The sequence below is a fragment of the Panulirus ornatus genome, chromosome 5, assembly GCF_036320965.1.
Source record: "Panulirus ornatus isolate Po-2019 chromosome 5, ASM3632096v1, whole genome shotgun sequence".
NCBI classification, from domain to species: Eukaryota; Metazoa; Arthropoda; class Malacostraca; order Decapoda; family Palinuridae; genus Panulirus; species Panulirus ornatus.
This window is the reverse complement of record NC_092228.1, coordinates 9,403,590-9,426,021: the sequence shown is the minus strand read 5'-3', so window position 1 is coordinate 9,426,021 and position 22,432 is coordinate 9,403,590. Positions and strand designations below refer to the sequence as shown.

Below are 22,432 nucleotides of genomic sequence, written 5' to 3'. Positions count from 1 at the left end.
CGTATCCATGGTCATACTGACATGGCCAGGGGGTCGTATCATGGTCATACTGACATGTCCAGGGGGTCGTATCCATGGTCATACTTTCATGTCCAGGGGGTCGTATCCATGGTCATATTGACATGTCCAGGGGGTCGTATCCATGGTCATACTGACATGTCCAGGGGGTCGTATCCATGGTCATACTTTCATGTCCAGGGGTCAAGGGGTCGTACCCATGGTCATACTGACATGTCTAGAGGTCGTATCCATAGTCATACTATCATGTCCAGGGGTCGTGCTCATGGTCATACTGCCGCCACCAAGGGTCGTACCTCCGTGCTCGAGAGATGAATGTGTGGAGGGTGTGGGAGGAGAGTGTGGGAAGGCCGGAGTAATGTGGCGGCCCAGTGTTACCGCTCTGGCCTCTCTCTTGCTGTGGTGTGACCTTTCCTTCCAAGGCTATTTTAAAAGCGTGACCCGACGCGAAAATATTCCTCCTTGTTATACATACAGCCTACTCTTTTACCAGTGTGTGTGTGTGTGTGTGTGTATATATATATATATATATATATATATATATATATATATATATATAGTATTCAAGGACTTTCACTGGCTTGAGGTTACAACCCGAGTGAAAATCTCTCCGGCGAGGCCGTATCTTCGTCATTTTACGAAAGAGAGTACAGTCTCATCAAGCATTTTTTCGATTCAAAGGAGTCCGTCTGCCCCTGCGACTGAGTGTAGCGCAGCCTTGTAGCTGCACGAGCCCCTGGAAGAGACCTGGTCCTGGGTAACACCGGGATTCTTTACTGAAACTGTCCTGGGCTTTATATATATATATATATATATATATATATATATATATATATATATATATATATATATATATATATATATATATATAATCAACCCACTTTTCTTTGTCATCTGATATGAATATTTATGCGCTTGGTTAGTTTTTGTTTGTCTGTATACATGTACTAACTTAAATGTGTGTTGTGTGTATGTCTACATATGTGTGTGTGTGTGTGTGTTTGTGTGTCCAAGCGCTCCCGTATGAAGTCAGATCATAAAATTCACATCATCGCGTTCAATTACTTTTAATCAAGTCATATTGCTGTTTATTTTAATTAGATCTGACATCAGACGCCCATTGTTAGGGCGAGGGTAATGGGTCGGAAATCATCCTGTGTTTCCCTTGTTTACTCCATACCGTCAGTTATGACGTACACGGGAGATTCTCCCGGACAGATGTAGATGGTCTACACGTCGAAGATGTAGTTATGAAACAATAGTTATCATCTTCTTTTTGTCACGATCTTATGGCTTACTGTCATGGTTGTCTTTAACTGGCGAAGATGTTGAATGGTGATGTAAGTATGTCCTGTAGGGATGTTGTATGATGGTGTAAGTATATCCTGCAGGGATGTTGTATGGTGGTGTAAGTATATCCTGCAGGGATGTTGTATGGTGGTGTAAGTATATCCTGCAGGGATGTTGTGTGGTGATGTAGGTATATCCTGCAGGGATGTTGTATGGTGGTGTAAGTATATCCTGCAGGGATGTTGTATGGTGGTGTAAGTATATCCTGCAGGGATGTTGTATGGTGATGTAGGTATATCCTGCAGGGATATTGTGTGGTGATGTAGGTATATCCTGCAGGGATGTATGGTGATGTAGGTATATCCTGCAGGGATATTGTATTGTGATGTAGGTATATCCTGCAGGGATGTTGTATGGTGATGTAGGTATATCCTGCAGGGATGTTGTATGGTGATGTAGGTATATCCTGCAGGGATATTGTATTGTGATGTAGGTATATCCTGTAGGAATATTGTATTCTGATGATGTATGTGTCATTGCGACGTGATGTTGTATGGCTGGTTGTGGTGGCGGCAGGAGCATGAAGGTAAACAGGTTGTGCCTTCACTGCACGTGCACGGAGGGAAGGAGAGATGAACACGACATGCCGAATATTGCCCCACCCCCAAAAAATCATGACCTTGAAATCCTTGTTCCGTCACCTCACACACACACACACACACACACACACCTTCTCTTGCTGATTTGACGACGCAGGCCAATTACATTTGCTTTTTCTCGGCGTGCCCTGGAAGGGGTCTCTGCTGCTGCAGTGTAGCATACGTCTGGCAGTAGGGAGGCCAAGATGTGAGGTAAAGCTGGATGAAATGTCAGGGAAAAATGCGTTCATGAATGGAAGCGGAGAGTTGCCGAGGATTGGCACAGACGGGCCTCAGGTGTTCCACCTTTAATTCCCTTCGTGTGTTTCATATATTAAAGCATTCAGACTCGGTAAACTAATTTGCTGGATAATATGGTTATGCTTGGGCTAGACTTTTTTGTTGTTGGTTGTAGATTGTGGCAGGTTTTTGGACGGGGAGTGAGTTTTTTTTGTCTTTGTAAGTCGTCCTTCTCTCGGGGGCCACCTTCGACGGAGCTGTGGGTAAACGCTAAGGGAGGCAATATTGGCCAGGTCTTGCGAGGGCAGCCCGGCAGACACACGGCCCTAGTGGAGGCAGACTTATATCTTCAGGACTATATATATATATATATATATATATATATATATATATATATATATATATCTTTCTTTCATACTATTCGCCATTTCCCGCGTTAGCGAGGTAGCGTTAAGAACAGAGGACTGGGCCTTAGAGGGAATATCCTCATCTGGCCCCCTTCTCTGTACATATATATATATATATATATATATATATATATATATATATATATATATATATATATATATATATTGGTGTATTGATTTACCTGTATATTAGCGAAGTTCACGTGGTAGGAAACCCTTGAGGACGTCGGTACGACCCTTGAGCACCTACGCTCCTCGTGCGATGGCCCTCTCCGTGGCCTGACTGACACCCTTAAAGGTCGTGATAAAGTGAGAGCCTTAAAGGTCATGGTGATGATGAAGGTCACCTCGTCGTCACAGTCAAGGGTCGTACCGTCGTGCTCCCGGGTGGGGAGGGGAGGGGGAGGAATAATTAACCACGAACGACCCGTTATTCAGTATGGAACGATGATAACCCCTCAGGAAGGTGAGGTGATCATGAGGGCAGTCCAGCTAACATGAGTCAGGATGTGAAGGGTGAGGAGGACGCTGCTGCTGCTGCCAGGGCGGCCACACTTTGGCCCACCTTCAGCCTCGCGTGGCCCACCTCCTGCTGGTGTGTGGATGGCCAAGGAACACTATGGGGTGTTCTGTCTGATGGCATAAGCAACACTGGCTGTTTATATGTTTTACTCCACCGTGGTTCAGACCGGTGTCTAATATATACTGCATATCTACTTGTCAAAAGCTCGAGGAGATAGATGTGAGAAGGACTAAGTGACCGTGACTATATCTCTCCACGTCAGTGACGCCACGTAGTTCTGCCTCGTCTACTTCATGGCTCAGGACAGTGTCCAGTGCTCCCCCTGCATAGAGACGGCCACCGGAGCCACTGTCACCACTTGGTTCGATGGTTGGTTGGTTGGTTGTCGACCCTGAATCGTTAATGCTGTGGCCAGGTTTTGTGTCGTATGTTTTCACCTACAGGAGCCGTCGGGGATCATATGGCCTCACCCCACCCCCTGCTGCAGCTACTGCCATCTGCCCTTTAAATGTCGTGAGGGGGAACGGCTATTCCAGTGTTGTTGCCGTATGGAACCAAAATAAGTTCGTGTAGAAAAGTTAAGAGAGCTATCGCTTACCATCAGTGTCTTGCCGAAGGGGTAAGTTTAGTCTTTACGTACGTCTGATTCTTTCCAACTCCAGGCTAATGTTTTGTCTCATGATCTCGCCCGGTACGAACGACCCTTTGAACGCAGCGGGTACAACCCTGTGGGTTATGATGACCTGGGTCTTTGACTCAACCACCATGAAATACCTGTACTTCCTTAACAGCTGCAAATGGACCGTGTCAGACAAGTGTATAGGTTGAACCGCCCAGACTCGTTCGGGTCATCGGTAAAGGAGTGGTTGGTGTTGGTGCAAATTGATCCATCAGGGTGATTACCAGCGAGGGACATAGTGACAGACACCAAGAACCACTGTTCGCCCAGAACCAGCACACGTCATGTAAACACGAGGGGGTGTTGCTCCCGTCACGGGAATGACAAGACGCGAAAAACAAAAAAGAATGATTGAAGTGATAGAGATGAAAGCGGCCGTCACTGCCCTGCTCAGGGGGAGGAGGATGTTTTGATGTGATTTGTGATATATACCTGTGAGTTGTACTGGATGCAGGTGTATTAAGGTGCCAGGGTTTTTTTTAAAGTATACTGGATGCTGCAGTGCAAGTTGTGTTGCACGGGTGTATACACAGAGTAACGTAGGTGTACTGACAGTGTATTGTGTGATGTTTCTGCCTAGCAACATTAAGGTGGAAGACGGTGTTAAGCGTGCAGTGTGAAGGCTTTGAAATGTTTGGTGTTAATGATATGCATACCGTAAGGTTTGTGCGGTACAGCTACACTTTGTAAGGTATGCGGCTGAATGAGAGAGACCTTAGTTTAGTAGGTGTAGTTGTAATAGGTTGGAGTGTTGGGTACACCGCTGGTGTGGGTGTGGCAAATGGTGAATATCCTAGTGTGTGTGTGTGTGTGTGTTTGGGTAGGGTATCCTCCCGGATAGTGCTTCGTAAGTGGAACTGTGTGAGGCGTTTCCTGCTCACTGGCCCAACTTCCTGTTGCTACCGCTGCTGCTGCAACCTTTTTTTTTCCCTCCCTCCCTCCCTCCGCTCCCAGCCTAGCCATGCTCGACTGCAGAATTCAGTCGGACCTGCCTCTACCCTTCCGTCTCTCGTATCCCCGACTCTTGTTATCATTTCGAAAATCATTTTCCACGCTGGGCGGGATGGAATTAGAGACGGTAACTGCTGGGGTGAAGAGGGGAATACTTAGTAAGTGATGACTGATGGTTCTGTGAAAAAAAAAAATGTTTATATATAATATATTCCGAATCATTTTGTTATGGGTTGGCAAGGGTGTGGCTGTTGACTTTGTGTTCTGGTGGTGGATGGAGGGACCCGTGTGGAACGGGTGAGGACATATACCATGAGGGTGGAAACCTGAGTTATGGTAGTGCCGAGCCAGCTGGGGCCGTACAACACCCTGAACACCCTTTGCACACACACATGGCCAGGACTGGGCCTGGTGTCAGGTTTGGATCGAAGGATGACAGACTTCCATATACACTCATGAACTAGGCATCCATAATCAAACCAGTCGTTGAACCATGTCTCTGCTGTGGTGAAGAGACGGTAATACCTTCTCGTTGAACGCCTGTTCTGCTTCGCTTATGATCTGTATTCCCTCACACACTTAGCACGTTACTGTACCTGTAAAGTTGATGTTATTGTACACCCGTGTTAGGACGCTATTCCCAGGGAAGACGCGATGCGACTGTACCCAAGGCAGTGATAGACATTATACACAGGTATAATAACGTGGTATGAAGACGTGAACTTTATGGAAAGGAATATATCCCGTCTCCTTCCCCTGGCGTAGAGCGGCGTTCCCTCTGGATCTCGCCTTCGCCCGGAGCAGGAATTAGTTCAAACGTGGTGCCCTGTGTTGTGGAAACGACCACCTTCATATTCTAGAGGACGAGGTTCCCCGTTGGTCAGGTAAGCCGCCCGGAGGCTGATGACTTATATGTGTAATGCCCGACCATCGCCGCCGAAGTTCCGATCATCACCCTCTTGATGCCTCTCCGTCAGGTGGGGACCAGCCAGTGTCTCTGATCCGGAGAAAGAAGACATCTCGAGGACCGTCAGGGTTAATCAGCTGAAGTTTGAGAGCGACGTGTGTGTGTGCGCGTCTAGTCCAAGTGGAGTGCTCCCCGCTGAGCAGTAGTGTGACGTCTGCAAAACCACTTCCAGAGCAACTGTAACCCCTTATGCATGACGGCACGACCCTTGAGCGCGATGGTACGACCCTTGAGAGCGACAGCACGACCCTTGAGTGCGACAGTACGACCCTCTGGTATGATGGTTCCCAGCCTTCGATCTACGTAGACTTCAAGCCATCATGCCCCAGGGTTTTATACCGCGGTGCTGAGGAGGTTCCTTCTTCCTTACTCTACGCAACGGTACTGGCTTTTTGAACTGGTAGTCCTGGGATATAAATTTCGTAGGCTGCAAGAGATGATTTTCACAGGGGGTCGGGATATATTTTTTTTATCCCCCTCTGCCAGAATTACGTGCGGTCGAGCTGCAGGCGATTGTGTTAGCGGTCCTGTTGACCGACAAACCTGATGAAATATCATTACGCCAGGTTAAGGCTGGGTGGCTCTTGCCTGTGACACAGCGGCTAGGCGGCTACTGGTGCTTCCTCAACGCACGAACTACCAGAGTTCTGCTAACTGGATTGTGGACACCACCTGCGGACTTGTGATTATTGGTTTTGTTTGCGACAAACTAGTATGAAAGTATATATATATATATATATATATATATATATATATATATATATATATATATATATATATATATATGAGTGAATGTCTATAATTACCTACCTATTACCTATTTGAACTTTTCGGGGTTAGACTTATACACTCGTGGGGTCCCGATCTCAGTACATTCCTCCACTATCAATACAACGTTTTAAACTTTCCTGTGTTCTCTACCTTGGCAATTTCAAATCGCGGTTTCTTTCATTCATCCACCATTCTCATGTTATCAAAGTATATCGTAACATCCTGCTTGATAATATTTATATTAAGTCCATCTTTCACCGCATCCCATCCCCTTTATTTCACTCAAGATGATATTTCACTGAAGATGAATTTCATCATCACCCATGTACCAGACCGACTTCGGAGCTCAGCTGGGTCCTCCTTTCATAGAGTGATGCCGTCTCCCTTGCTTTTGTACGTCATGACCTCGGCATCATCCGCAAATACGTTCAGAAAGGAGTCCAGGTCTTGTGGCGAGACATTCACGTCGACCAAGAAGGCACTGGTCCCAGGACAGACCCCTTCGGCACACCACTGATCACACACACACACACGTGTGTATGTGTGTGTGTGTAGAGTCATGTCAGGACTATTCTAGTCACAACGAGCGAAGGGAAGCAAAGGGCGTCACGTAGTATGTCATCACGACACACCTGGCTGTGGCCCGTACGTACACCCGTCCACACCCGACCCCTCGTGGGAGTCCCGGGCAGTAGAGTCATTGGTCTCCTTGGTTGATCCGTCGTTCATCCGGACCAGGATCGAGTCGTTGTATGTTTGACTTATGGTGTATAGAGTGTGTCTCCGTAGTAGCCTTCGGGATGAGGAGGGTGTGGTAGTCCTTGCTTAGGCAAGGCCGTGTTTGCGTGCGCGTCAGCCTCAGCACCGATGATGTATCCGGTGTTCCATCATTGTCTCTCTCCGCAGAGCGCGTTTCCCGGTGTATTGATGAGTGATTTATCGCAGACGTGGTTTGTGGGGGCTATGACTGATAGTGCTGTTCAAAGCGGGTCGAGACCCTTCCTCTACCGGGGCTGTTGTCATACAGTGGCAGGGAAGGGGGGGAGGTGAGGAGGGGGGAATGGCAGGTGTCAGGTGGTAGGTGTGTTGTCACCATTATGATTCCAATTTCCTGTTGGTATTACGATTTAGGGTGAGGTGAGTGTCACGTGTGTGTGTGTGCATGTGTGTGTGTGTGTGTGTGTGTGTACAAGCCAACGTCTGAGCTTAGGTCGTCATTCGAGATACATGGGAAACAGGCAGATGTTATTATTATTATTATTATTATTATTATTATTATTATTAGTATTATTATTATTATTATCATCATTTTTATTATTGTTGTTGTATATGAAGGTACGGATCTTTGGTACGCAGAAGGACGAACCCCAAGGGATAGTAGAAGTCCATGGCACGAGAGTCCCTGTCACCACATTTTGAAAGGTGTGTCCCCCCAGGGCCAGTACTGTCCTTCTCCCGTGGTGTTCCTCGTAGTCGTTGAGTGTGACAGCAGCAGACGGTACAGCGAACATACCACTCTTGACGGAGGATACCAGCAGCCTCGTTGACTGAGACAATATTAAACCCCTGCTGTATCGTATGGATCAGCTCCTCTGATGCGTTACCGAAACTTTTAACACCAAATTGTTCACAAGGGAGAAAGTTCTTCATTACCACGACGGAAGGACGGAAGAAGGCATTCATAAGACGTAAACAATACAGATCGTAACACGAGGAAGATCTTGGAGTGATCACTTCAATATCAGAGAAAACAAAGGAAAGTGTATCGTTTAGGTACAACTGGTCAGATACAGTGGCAAATTGGAAGCTCAAAACCTGAATATGTTAGAACACAGAGACGAGATACATTGTGACAGAAAGGTAGAAACTAATCTAAGGTCCCTAATCTGTACGTAAAGATAATCCATGGTGGAATAGCACTATGTAGAATGTGTACATGAAATACATTGAAAAGCAAATCTACTGTAAAAAGCGTAGGGGGAGATAAATGTCTGGGTCCCACATGCGATCAGTTCACTATCAGTATAGAAAGCAGGGCTATTCAGTGACATGAGGAGTTGGGGCCGGAGTATGAAACTCTGATTAAAGGGCCATACATTTTTTTTTCTCTCGAAACACTCATACATAGAACGAAACGAGACATTACAGTTGATCACGTTTCATTCAGCTGATTAATACAGTTGATGATAAAAATCTATTTATGTAAAATTTTGTAAGTGCTTTAAGAAATGAATAAATTTCAGTCACGTATTTCAATTCTGATTATGTCAAAGGGCCAATGAAAAACCACTCAAGGGCCAGACTTGGCCCGCGGGCGGCCAAGTGAATTAGCCCTGCCGTAGAGGGACCCAGGCACTTGAAAGTAAACATCTATTTCAATCAAGCCATGACCAAGGGAGCTTGGTGGCAGTCTGAGTCACTGAGATAGGAAGGAGACATTAAGGTATTCCTGGGCGAGGGTATCAGTTCCCAGGAATGTGAAGCTGATGTAAGAACTATATACCTGAGTGTTGCCCTGGGTGTACAGACGTCCCAGGTACACGGAGGGGAAGGGAGGCAGTACCTGGAAGTAGTTGTGGGCGTAGAGTTCGACGCCGTCCTTGTACCAGGTGATGCGGGGTCGGGGGTTGCCGCGCGCCGTGCAGATGAAGATGATCTTGCGGCCCAGCACGTACTCCAGCTCGTAGTGCGATGACTGCACCACCCGCGCCGCCTGCAGGAACGCAAACACACACCTCACTTACATGTCGTTCACAGCGACACCATGCTCTTCCCCAACGTTTATTGATCATAGTTTACCATCTGGGTGACCAGGTTACAGTACACTAATGGATATACAGAGTTTAGCTTACCTCAATAGAATACATGTGGAAATGACAGTTTACAAAGTACTGCTGTGTACTTTTACCCTATCAGTCACAGTAAATGATCGTTATCATGGTTAACTGTATAAGATAAATGCGTAGGACATCGTGTTTGACCATCATTTATCAGTATTATTTCAAGACATTTGCCTCCTGTTTCGAATCCTCTTTAATTATATAGATTTTATGCCGTTCTTCCATCCAGACAAAAACATTTTTCCACTCTGGACGTCGGAGGGTTTGCCGCCAGCGGCTGAAAGTTGCACAGCACACTGGAACTGAGCACCAGTGACCTCGTGTCTGGGTTCAATAATCTAGACCACAGGGCACCCGTCCTTAAAGCACTCGCTCCCCCGTGACTGTGTTCAGTAAGTCTTGTGAGGGGTCTCACAACACGACCTGAGCGAGCTTCATCTTTCTTGGCCATGGGGAGGGAGACTTGCAAGCAGCCACTGGCTACAAAGCAGCAGCTTGTGAGCTGAATATGTCCCTCCATTATAAACTCTCGTCGAGTGAACTTTGATCCTGATATCTTCCAGTTTGCTGATGGAAATTGTCAAATGAGGTCCCCGAGCTTAGGGAGAGAGTGGGGCCGTTTGGAAGGCTGGTGCCTCACTACATGTCGCTCAGGGTGAGGTTTCATCTCGAGGATGTGCTACCCACGTGACACCCGCAGGCCCGAAAATGACCTGACCATGTAGCAATTATGATGTACAGGTCAAACGGTGAGTGGCACGCCCGCAGATTACCTCGTGAAACTGGTCCTGTCTGTGTCGGTGTAGTTTCGTGTCTACGAAGTTTTGTCTTGATTGCCCCAACTACTGTACGAATAATGTTTCGTGTTATGAATAAACCCTGTAAGGCTGTAGACCGATTGTGTTACGTCATGTCCTCACGTTGTAGATATTTGGCCATTTTATCCCAGCATCTGTCGTCATTGTGTGTCCATAGGTGTGTGGTGACTCACGTCGGTGTGGTGGTGGTGGTGAGAATAGCCAAGTGAGGTGAGGTGAGGTGGAGGAGGTGGGGAAACGAAAATGACATCACGATGCAGGATCTAAACAAGTAATTGGTGTGAATACCCGCCTCATCAGCGTCTTGTGTGTGTGTGTCTGTGAGTCTGTGTGCCGGCCATGCATGATGAGCTCATGTCACCGTGGGGGTCGTCGGCTGACGCCATCCCGAAGCCTGACTCGGTTGTGTCCCGCCCTAGCTTTTGGATATGATGGTTTCGGAGGAGGACAACATTCCACTGTGATGCCTAAATTTGTATATTTTCCCCTGACGTTCCTCTTGGTGTGTTCTTGAATGTGTTTGTTTGAATGCCACTTCAGCAGTGTCCGTCATTCATTGTGAGTCATATGGCCGGAGCCAGTCCGGAGGTACGCTGGTATAACAGGGAGGGTTTGGTTACCTGGGCATTGTGATGGGTCGTGTCCAAAAGCTGTGGTCCAGACTGTTGATAGTAAATGCGTGCGGGGAGGAACACCATCGCCGGCAGGTTCAGTCAGTACTGTGTGTCCGCGCTACGCCCTTTGCGAATCGATGGGCAGTATGTCTCCCAGACCATTGTCCAGTGATTAATGTTTCCTTCTCATAGCGAGGTCATTTATGTATGTGGGTGTGGCGGGCCACCACGTGATGGATCACCTCCACCGTGGCAGAATATAGGCTGAGGTGTGCTCCATTTACCACTACCCCACACCACCTCGCCTCACTAATGGACTCTCCCTTTCTCTCCCCCTGCAGGTACGTGTTTGTGATTCCAATTGTCTCCTTCGTCAGCACTAAGGTAAGACACCAACCTTCCCTCCTCTCTCCACATGTCCTTCAGTGCTCTATATTATTCATACATACACTTGTATGGAGGGGGTGGATGCTGTTTCATGTGTGGCGGGGTGGCGACGGGAATGGATGAAGACAGCAAGTGTGAATATGTGCATGTGTATATATGTCTATGTCTGTGTATGTATATGTATGTATACGTCGAAATGTGTATGTATATGTATGTATACACATATGTATGTATACTTCCCACGTATTCCCTGCGTGTCGTAGAAGGCGACTAAAAGGGAAGGGAGCGGGGGGCTGGAAATCCTCCCCTCTCGTTTTTTTTTTTTTTTTTTTTTTTTTTTTTTCCAAAAGAAGGAACAGAGAAGGGGGCCAGGTGAGGATATTCCCTCAAAGGCCCAATCCTCTGTTCTTAGCGCTACCTCGCTAATGCGGGAAATGGCGAATAGTATGAAAAAAAAAAAAAAAAAAAAAAAAAAAAAAAAAAAAAAAAAAAAACGTCGAAATGTGTATGTATGTGTGCGTACGTGGGCGTTTATGTATATGCATGTGTATGTGGGTGGGTTGGGCTATTCCTCGTCTGTTTCCTTGCGCTACCTCGCTAACGCGGGAGACGGCGATTAATTTTAATAGATGTATATATATATATATATATATATATATATATATATATATATATATATATGTGATGTATATATATATAATGTATATAGAGCTATGAATGTGTGTGTTTGGTCACCCTCCAATCGTCTATCCAGTCAGTCGATGCAGATCTGGAAGCGCTGAAGCTTGGTATGTCGGGCCAGAATTGCCTCCAAAATACGCATTTATATTTTTGCCTCTTTGCGCTGTCACCATACAATTTGTTATTCCAACTCGTGACTGACAGCGAACCTAAAGCTGAATTACCTTGTTGCATATAAATGGAATTTTAAGCTCCACCTCCGGGATTGGAGCGAGGGTAGTTAGCGTTGAGGACTAGCCACCGGGCGCTGCCAGGTCCAGATGGTCATCAGAGTGTGGCGGGGAGATAAAGAGCCTAACGGAGGGAGTGTACCACTAGAGGGGATGAGAGTACCTCATAGGGAGCTGACGTATTCACCGAGGGAGACCGTGCACTACCCCGGGGTCGGAACGGTACTTGATGATAAGGTGTGTAACCAGTTGGGCCAGGGAGACGGTACCGGCCGGGTGAGTTTTACCATCCGATAAGACGGTACACACACACACACACACACACACACGAAGGTGCACCACCTTGAGGAAACGGTACGCACCCAGTTAGGTGTACCACGTGAGAAGACGGTACGCCGCCAGTAAGGTGAATATGATAACATTAAGGGTTGGGTGTTGGGGGAGAGGGAAACTGCTCCCCTCACCCACATTATTGTCCAGCTGTTGACAGAACGGCTGGCCCGGTCATGATGCTAACCACCACCACCACCACCTTCACCTACTGGACCACACCACCTGCTCCTGGCTCACACCACCTGTTCCTTCCTCACCCCACCTGCTCCTGGCTCACACCACCTGCTCCTTCCTCACACCACCTGTTCCTTCCTCACCCCACCTGCTCCTGGCTCACACCACCTGCTCCTGGCTCACACCACCTGTTCCTTCCTCACCCCACCTGCTCCTGGCTCACACCACCTGTTCCTTCCTCACCCCACCTGCTCCTGGCTCGCACCACCTGGTCGTGGCTCGCACCCCACCTGGTCGTGGCTTGCACCCCACCTGCTCCTGGCTCGCACCACCTGGTCATGGCTTGCACCCCACCTGGTCGTGGCTCGCACCACCTGGTCGTGGCTTGCACCCCACCTGCTCCTCCTGGCTCGCTATTATCCGCACGCCCGTAACTTTACCCAAAGTATTATTACGTTGGTTGTGTTCATCCGTCTCTCCCCACGTTCCATGCTATCTTCCTTTTTCTCTTTCCAGTCCCCCGCCAGGTCGTTCCAGCCCCACGCCATAATATGCCGCAGCTGTTGGTGTGTGTGTGTGTGTGTGTGTGCGATAGGTGCCCTTCCATGAGGTGTGGTGCACCGGAGTGAATGTGTTGTATAATGGCTCCTGTTGCCTCCATCAGATATCTCTCTGTCCGGGGTTTTGCACACCCTTCGTTCGTTATTGTATTTACCCCCCTCCGCCATCTGCTCACACCGAGTATCGAACTGGGATGTGTGGTGTATCACTGTCATGCTGCTTCTTCTTCTTCTTCGCATATTAAGACGAGATACAGGAAGATCTTACCTGATCTTGTACCCTGGGCGTCCACGTCCATGTCCGCGCGTACCTGGACATTCCCACACCTTGTTTATGTGTCCTCGTACTGTCATGGGACGCCTTGTGCAAACACGTAATGACGAGCGCTTCAGCATCCCACCTAAGGGGAGGTCGCCCAGGCTCATACTTCTTCACGCCGTCCTCAGAGGTTATTAACTGTAACATTTGATTTACCAAACTGTTTCTCTCGCCGCTGGCAGCCCCTGGGTAGCATCCGCCCAGCTAAACAACTATATTGGTGGTGTGACGAGAGAAAAATGGCCTGTTTCATTCATTCCCTCAGTTTAGAGGTTTATCGAATTTTTGCGTGAGAGTTAAAACATGTTTTCCCGAGCATTTGGAAAGTCAGATTTGTATTTTCCCTCTCGTTCTGTTTCCGTGTTTGCTCTCACTTTTAACGTGGGTTAATTATGTATGAAGTCCAATAAGTTAATGTGAAGCTCTCAAGAGATTTCGGAGTTTACTTGACTTGTGTGACTTGAAATATTTTATTACGATTGACATTTGTACGCAGGCGGAGGGGTTTTGGACCCGGGTTTCCTGAACCCTTGAGTACGACGGTACGAACCCTTGAGGACGACGTTACGACCCTTGATTACGACGGTACGACCCTTGAGGACGACGTTACGACTCTTGATTACGACGGTACGAACCCTTGAGGACGACGGTACGAACCCTTGAGTACGACGGTACGAACCCTTGAGGACGACGTTACGACCCTTTAGTACGACGGTACGAACCCTTGAGGACGACGTTACGACCCTTGATTACGACGGTACGAACCCTTGAGGACGACGTTACGGCCCTTGAGTACGACGGTACGAACCCTTGAGTACGACGTTACGACCCTTTGAGTAAGATGGCACGACCTCTTTGGTATGATGTCCCGTCATTTGACCTTACCCATATATGCTTAAGTGTCACATTGCCATGCCCAAGTGTCATGTCGTCGTATTCACGGACCTTACCATCTTGCACAAGGGTCCTAACCGACCGCTGCTGTCGCTGGCGTCACTTCTGCGCCCACCACCCGTCACCGGTAACAGTGGCGACGCGGTTATTGTAGATAAATCCTGCCACTCAGTTCACACTGTCATAAAAACTGACCCGCTTACATGGGAGTGAATTAGGACGTTGCGACTCTCGCACGAGTTCCCTACGGCATGGGTTTATATAATGCTTCCACAGCCTAGTCTTATTTAGCTCCACAATATACATCATAGAGTGGATTTTTCCGGCTCAAAATTCGTTCATTGCTCGGGCCATACCGGGTTGTCTGAGTGTGACTTGGGTTTATGATCCATCTCTCGTCAAGGTCTGTGTAATGTTAGTGTACACACTGCTTCTAGATCTCCGTCGAGGGAAGAGTTTCTTGAGCATTTCGTCGTGTGCAGTTTGTTCGTCCCAGGGTTTCGGATGTATATATATATTTTTTTTTCTGGCGAAACTGCTTTCCTGAAACATAATGAACCTATACAGTCAGGCGACTGGTGTATGTGTGCCTGCGGTCGTCCGTATGGCACTAGTGTAGGTCATTGAGTGGGGCACAACTCAGTATAGATAGATTTAACTTTACCCAAATTCTAATTCTGGCGAGAGATTATTTCCATTTGTGTCTTACGTGTAGACCGTCGGTTCTGGAGGTGTTCCTTAAGACTCCTCAGGTCGATCAAGGGACAAACCACATCTCTGATCTGCCAGGTTGTTTGAGGCCGTAGTTTTGCTGGGCCAGTAGAACCTACGTGTCTCGTGCAGCCTGGACACGCCCAGGTCTACTGGCCTGTCCCTTTGGTTCAGTTCCCCCTCCGCCTGATATGATCTTTGGGGTGCCCGCCCTGCTACCCTATCTGTCGTGCTCATGTGGCCTGAACAAAATGGTCATGTAGAGTCCAGTTTGGTTTTCATATCTGGTGTAAACATTCAGTTCAACGTTTCGTCGATGTGGTTCGAGCCAGTTCGAACTCAGACCAGTGTATGATTCACCTCGCCCACCACCCTCCCTGTGTGTGTGGTGTTGTGGTGGCTGGCTGGGGTATAGTGTCAACAACTTCCCCTGAAGTCCCTTTCACACGCAGATTCCGACACTCTGTGGCCTGCGGGAGGGTCGACACAAGGTGGCCTCGTTTCACCGTGTGCCGCCTTCATCACCATGTGCCTGGCTGACCGGGTCGAAGCTCATCACACATGCACCTGACCAGAGATGCAGCTCTCCCAGACCATCCTGTTGGAGGCCACAGATGCAGACCATCCATGTCCTCCTGCGGGAGGCCACAGATGCAGACCATCCATGTCTTTTTGCAGGAAACCACAGATGCAGACTGTCCATGTCCTCCTGCAGGAGGCCACAGATGCAGACCATCCATGTCTTTCTGCAGGAAACCACAGATGCAGACCATCCATGTCCTCCTGCAGGAAACCACAGATGCAGACTGTCCATGTCCTCCTGCACGAAGCCACAGATGCAGACCATCCATGTCCTCCTGCAGGAAACCACAGATGCAGACTGTCCATGTCCTCCTGCAGGAAACCACAGATGCAGACCATCCATGTCCTCCTGCAGGAAACCACAGACGCAGACTGTCCATGTCCTCCTGCAGGAGGCCACAGATGCAGACCATCCATGTCCTCCTGCAGAAGGCCATAGATGATGATGCTCCCCGTTGCTTTCCCCTCCAGGCCCTGCACCACATGCAGACACATCCTGGTGTGATCGCTGTGTGTGTGTGTGTGTGTGTGTGTGCGTGTGTGTGTGTACACGGAAGTAGGAACAGATTCAGTAAAGATGAGTGAGTTCAAGAGGAGGAAGTAGAGAGAGGAGGAAGCCATGAGAGAGAGAGAGAGAGAGAGAGAGAGAGAGAGAGAGAGAGAGAGAGAGAGAGAGAGAGAGAGAGAGAGAGAGAGAGAGAGAGAGGGGAATGAGACTGGACTTGTGAAGGGGTTAACGAGAAGGTCCGGAAGCTTTAGCACGGAGCGACGACTCCTGAGACCACTGTCCACCACCCCACAGCACACCCACCGCCCTTACTGCCCACCACCCCACAGCACCCACACCGCCCTTACTGCCCACCACCCACAGCACCCACCGTCCACACTGCCCACCACCCTCACTGCCAGGGTCTGGGACGTCACCAGGGTAAAGCTGGACGTGAGATATATCGCGTAGAAGCAGGAGTAAAAGACAAACAACATTTTGGGCGTCATTGGCAGGGCGATCGACTTCAAGTGCACGACACTAATCCTCACACTTTACAGTGCGCTGGAGCAGTCGGACGTCCCCACCTGGATCATCGCGGTCAGTTTTGGTCGCTCGGCTTGAAAAGCAACCCCCCAAAAAAGACATAGAACCGGGAGTGTACAACGGCGAACCACCGAGATGATTCCCTGACAGAGAAACAACAACTTTTAAGAGCCGGGGAGACGACCTGAACTGATTGAGTTACGGAAGGAGAAGGATGAGAGACTATGTGATGATGCAGGGAGTGAGACTTATCATAGTTCATGACAGTCTCGATCGACTTTACGTAGGTTAAATGTCTTGATAAGACCAGTGATAGAGATGATGGATACAAAGTCGTAGGGGATCGATGTTTTGTCTTCGAATGAGGCAAAGTACTTTTCCAACTCCAACGGGACTGTTTACAAACTGGATGATGTACTGATATTAAGGGTTTGAAAATGTATGACAGTTTCAAGTGCGCCACGGATATATATCGTCTTTGTTGCTCTGTAAGATTAGAGGTACATGTCTTTAAATCATCTCCTCGCATTTTTTATATGTTTTACTCATGCATCACAAAGCATTATGATACTGATCACTGTCACAGACTTCCAGGGATCTGTTACTGTTTGATCAAGTCACCCCTGACTCATCTTTCTTCCGTGGTGGACTAGATCACAGCCTCTGACATCTCACGGTGATTCAACTCGCTTAATTGTGGCAGCATCTTTGGTGCCTTCCTAACAGTGAGACGTTTATATGTATGTTTGTCATGGAGCAGTATAGACCAGGCTAGTTTTAACCCCTCCTCCTTGCCGATAGACGTGTTTCAATATGGTGTTGTGGACACGGGTCCGGTATGGCATATACACCGGATTGACGGGATCAGATCGCATTGATGGTAAGCGTGTGTGTGATGTGGAATTTCCTCGGGATTTCACGGTAGGTCTGCCAAACGCAAAAGTTCCTGCTGTTTTTAAGGTTTGGTAATGTCGGAGGGCGGAAACTGAAGGGGTTTATCTAATGACCGAATTTTTTAATATTTATGAAAAAAACAAAATTGGTCGAAACAGAAACAATACTGGTTTTGCAAGAATATTTTAGGTGCTGTTTTTTGACAGAAATGTCCGTCTTGATATTTATTTTTTGTTTTCGAGAAATGAAAAAATAGAATGTACTTCACCTTTGCTGGGAGGGGTGAAAAAAAGATCATAGCCAGCAGGAGAAAGAGAATTAATATGAAAGACACGAAAGTGTTGACATTCCTCTAACTTTAGTTTGTCTTTCTCTGTTTACGTCATGCCGTAGGAAGGGGCGAGGTCGGGGGGTTTGGGGGTGGAGACGCAGCTACACACCAGCGCCACCACCAGAGTGCGGACGTAGCCAGAACTAATCAGTAGTCCACACAAGGTAGGCTTACCCTAACGCGAAACTGGAGAAAGATTTAACCTCTTGAACACGAGGATGCGATCTTCGTGCAGTCGTACTTCAAGGGTCGTACTAGAGCATGAGGGTACAATCTCCTCACAGTCGTACTTGGAGGGTCGTATTGTTATGTCCAGGAGGAAGAGGAGGAGGATAGCAGATTGATGCATGATCCCCATAAGGCTTGAACATCCTCCTTCCCTCCACCCCCTTCCTGCAGGGCGTAAGAGGAGCACCCCAGGTGTTCCCCAGAGCCTCTCTCTCTCTCACACACACCGGATTGTGTTGTGTCTGTTGAGGTTGGGTCGAGATTGTCACTGTGAGGGAAGGCATTGCACTCGCACTCGGAGGAGAACCAACGCCGTTGACGAGGGAGGCAGTGGGACAGAGAATGCCGTCGTACATTTCGAGGGCAGTGGAATAGTGCCGTCGTCATGAGAGAGAAAAACTGGAACTCCTGATGTAAACTTGATTGTATAATGATGAAAGGAGTGGAGAATGAAGAAGCCTCGTTTTCGTAAAGGATTCAGGTTTGGATAGTAATCAACACAGTCATGAGGCAGGTGCGAGAGAGACCGTCAACAGAGCAGGAGACTCGTTCAGGCTGGATGATACAACTCTTCCTCCACCAACCAGGCTCAGCAGCAGCAGGTGTGTGAGAATGGCATCTCGTGGACACCTCCTCCTCTTACCCAGTACATCAAGACGTTCAGGATGAGGACCTGTATGCGTTGTCGAGGTTCATTTGAACTGTGGGCATCAGTAGATAGGAGAGAGAGAGAGGGGGAGGAACTCGTCCTGCCCCGCCCACCATTAACAGCTCCCCAAGCCTTATCTCCCCTTCATTCATGGTCGCTTCCCTCCCTGATGTCCGCCATCCATTCACCTGTTTCCTTCCCACAAATGTTTTCCCTTGTATTTATCCTGTCCTTACCGAGAATATTACGGTAGCTGTACGGAATTACATGGGCAAGTTTTTACTTTCTCATACATAAAAAGCGAAAATGCTGCTGATGTGAGCCCATAAGATAGAAGAATAATATTACTTCGGAGACTCTTGTACGAAATGTGTTCACCGTCCGGCAACATCCGCCGGGAGAAACGTTGCCGGACGTATGATGGACTGTTCACCCTCGTGCACCATTTATTTTTATAGTGCTTGGTAGCGTTTCCAGGCATAGATACGTCAGGGGCACACATTTCGTTCTCCCGATGGTCACACGGCTTCTTGAACCCTTTAGCGCGACGTTGCGTCCCTTGAACACAACGGTATAAATTCGAACGACCCTTGAGCACGCGCGTCGGTAATTTGCTTATGATGACGTAGCCCCTAAGGGTCAGATATAAGACTATAGGCCAACATACCCAAGGATTTTACCGTCGTGGTCAGGAAAGGTTATTTGGTTGTCATGCAGGTTTTTGTGTCGTCTCAACATCAGTATATTCATTCTATTTTTCGCTGAAACGTTACGGTAGGTTGCGTTGTACCAGCATGCGTAATGCTACGCTGTAGTGAAGACCAAGACGTTTACGTGCCCAGTCACAAGTTACACCAGGGAACGTTTGTGGGCCTGGGCGGTGTCTTGTGACCCTGCAACGTGAAGGTCCCACAATACTTAGACCACTTAACGAGATGACCATACTCAAGTCTCACCCTCCCCCCACAGACAGTACAGGCTGCCCCGCCTCACACCCCACAGACAGTACAGGCTGCCCCGCCTCACACCCCACAGACAGTACAAGCTGCCCCGCCTCACACCCCACAGACAGTACAAGCTGCCCCGCCTCACACCCCACAGACAGTACAAGCTGCCCCGCCTCACACCCCACAGACAGTACAAGCTGCCCCGCCTCACACCCCACAGACAGTACAAGTGCCCCGCCTCACACCCCACAGACAGTACAAGTGCCCCGCCTCACACCCCACAGACAGTACAAGTGCCCCGCCTCACACCTCACAGACAGTACAAGCTGCCCCGCCTCACACCCCACAGACAGTACAAGCTGCCCCGCCTAACTCGAGTGCTATTGACTCAATGTCAACACCACAAGAAGACCAGGCAGCCTGCATCACTCCACATTACATCTTACATCAGGTTTTTATTACTGGAAATGAGACCTTTTTTTTTTCTTGTGTTTGATTTTACTGTAATAGGAGTAAATACTGGTGAAGGTAAACAAACAGTTGTGTGTGTGTGATGGTGAGGTGCGTCTCTTGTAAAATGAGACGTTTACCTCCACAAGACTGGCTTCCATTAACGTGGGTGTTGCTGCCAACAAGAAGTTCTAACCTTCTACCTCAGCTATTCTTCAGGTCAGGACTCCTCCTGCCTCTGCTGTAGCAACCCGAACCCTGCCAGGTCTGGTTCTGAACCCCTGCAGAGCCTCGAGGTACCCCTGACCCCGGGGCCGCGGCAGCAGTGAATTACATATGAGACTCGGATCAAAAACACAGAAGTTTGGCCGTCAGTGAATACCTCGTTAATGAAGACAGAAGCGGGGGGGCTCTTCACTGTTGACCCGTCACAAACTGGCTCCTACAGCTCACTTTACACGTCATTAATTAATTAGTTAGCAATTCGGAGTTTCCTACTCAGATCATAGACGCTAGAGTGTGCCACGATGGGGGATAATCTGGGCCGGGCCGGAGCGAGGGTGGGGGATCAGGTGGAGGCAGGAGCCCTACCAGTCAGACGCGTCATACCTCTACCGTCCAACACCACTCCACTGCTCCACCTGGCTCTCCGTCACAACACTTATTTTTCTCGTGAATCATTGGTCTTTTTTGTACCCATTCTCTGTATCTTAGAAGCCACGCGTGAAATCGATAGTTTCCGTTGAATTTCAATTAATTTTTATGATTTATCGAAGAATTGGCAGTGACATTTTTGTGGTATACATGATCAGTAACTGCGACATTTCGCCAAATGTCACAATATGGTCACAGGATACAGTAGTACTTATAAATTTAGGAAAATCGATGTTATGGAGAACGAACTGCCCGACAATGGAATAATGTATAGGATATATATGATGTGATTATTACACGAAAGTGCACTTGGAAACTTTATATAATATATATATATATATATATATATATATATATATATATATATATATATATATATATATATATATTAACGGATGTTGGGGATAGAGAGGACTGGATCAGCCAGACAGCATAGTAGATATTGAGTAAGCGCAGTCAGAAAAGCGGAGCAAATACTTTCATGATAACATGTTATTGGTTGAGAGGAACAAGCTAATGGAAAGGCGTCGGTGCAGAGAACGAAAAGAAGTTCACAATATTCTCGGATGGTAAATGAGACGTACAGAGATGAGGAGGCTCATCGACGTGTAGTGCTCGCAGTATGCACAAATAAATACATCCCCTCTACACACACACACACACACACACACACACACACACACACACTCACGTCTCAAATGACTACATTACTATCTGAGCAGTGATCCCTCATGTTGCTGTGCTGGCGACCGAGTTCGTCCCCGTCTTATCTGTTGTCGAGGGGGCCATTCACCGTATGCCAGTCCATTCTACACCAGGATTAAATAGTTGCTCAAAAGTCAATTTTTTTTTTAAGTACTGGGAACGACTAAGGTCACTGAGTTAGTTAATCAGTTAATATCATGATTTACTCTTGGAAAATTCTTGGCGGCCTGGCCCTCAATCTACACTGCAAAATCTTTCTCATGGGCATGACGGGGGCATGTGGAAAGGCTGTAAAGTTGTACTCATAAAATCAAGGAAGTCCCATTAAGACGTTGAAAGAAAAATGTGTGAACGCAGACTTCCAGCTCACCTCCTGCAGGTATAAGAAATTTTCCAGACCGCCTGGTAAAGGAAACTCCAGAACCCACGGGTGTTATACATCCTCAGAGTTCACCTAATTAACCGGGATGCGCTGCGTGCGCTCGCCTTCGGGCTACAGTCTTAAATAGTCTGGCTGATCGTAGGAGGAGGACAAGTGCAGTTTGGCTCCAGATTAATCTCTGGAAGTCGAGACGGCCCTCTCCAAATTGTTTTAAGGTTTACGTAAGGTATTCGATGATAATACCATTGAAGAAATGAAGCGGTTGTTGCTTTGATGGTAAATTCTAGCGTGGAATAGTGAGCCATCCTTGTTATGGAGGTGTTGTGTCGGCTGTCGGGAATATGGTGGAGGAGCCCACGTCATCAGGACGCGCACGCTGCTGGATAAAGAGAGTCTGCCAAGCTGAATAGTATTCGTGCTTTATATCAGCAGCAGAAGGTAGGTTGGAGAACTTAAAGGGCACGTGCCAGACCACCACTCTTCAACAAGAGATCATTTCACTCAAGATATGATGTCTTAAGGATGAAGTCCG

The 22,432-nt window shown here is 47.9% G+C and overlaps 2 protein-coding genes across 2 annotated transcripts in view; one reads left to right on the top strand and one right to left on the bottom strand.

Moving 5' to 3' along the window:
• The window catches only part of Plod (procollagen lysyl hydroxylase), a 230,558-nt gene that overhangs the window by 146,996 nt on the left and 61,130 nt on the right, over positions 1-22,432 (top strand). The gene's annotated exons all lie outside the window — the stretch shown is intronic.
• The window catches only part of LOC139748234 (immunoglobulin superfamily member 10-like), a 118,675-nt gene that overhangs the window by 62,172 nt on the left and 34,071 nt on the right, over positions 1-22,432 (bottom strand). The window contains exon 4 of the mRNA XM_071661102.1: positions 9,048-9,197. Coding sequence (XP_071517203.1) covers positions 9,048-9,197 — 150 coding nt within the window. The remainder of the gene's footprint in view (positions 1-9,047; positions 9,198-22,432) is intronic.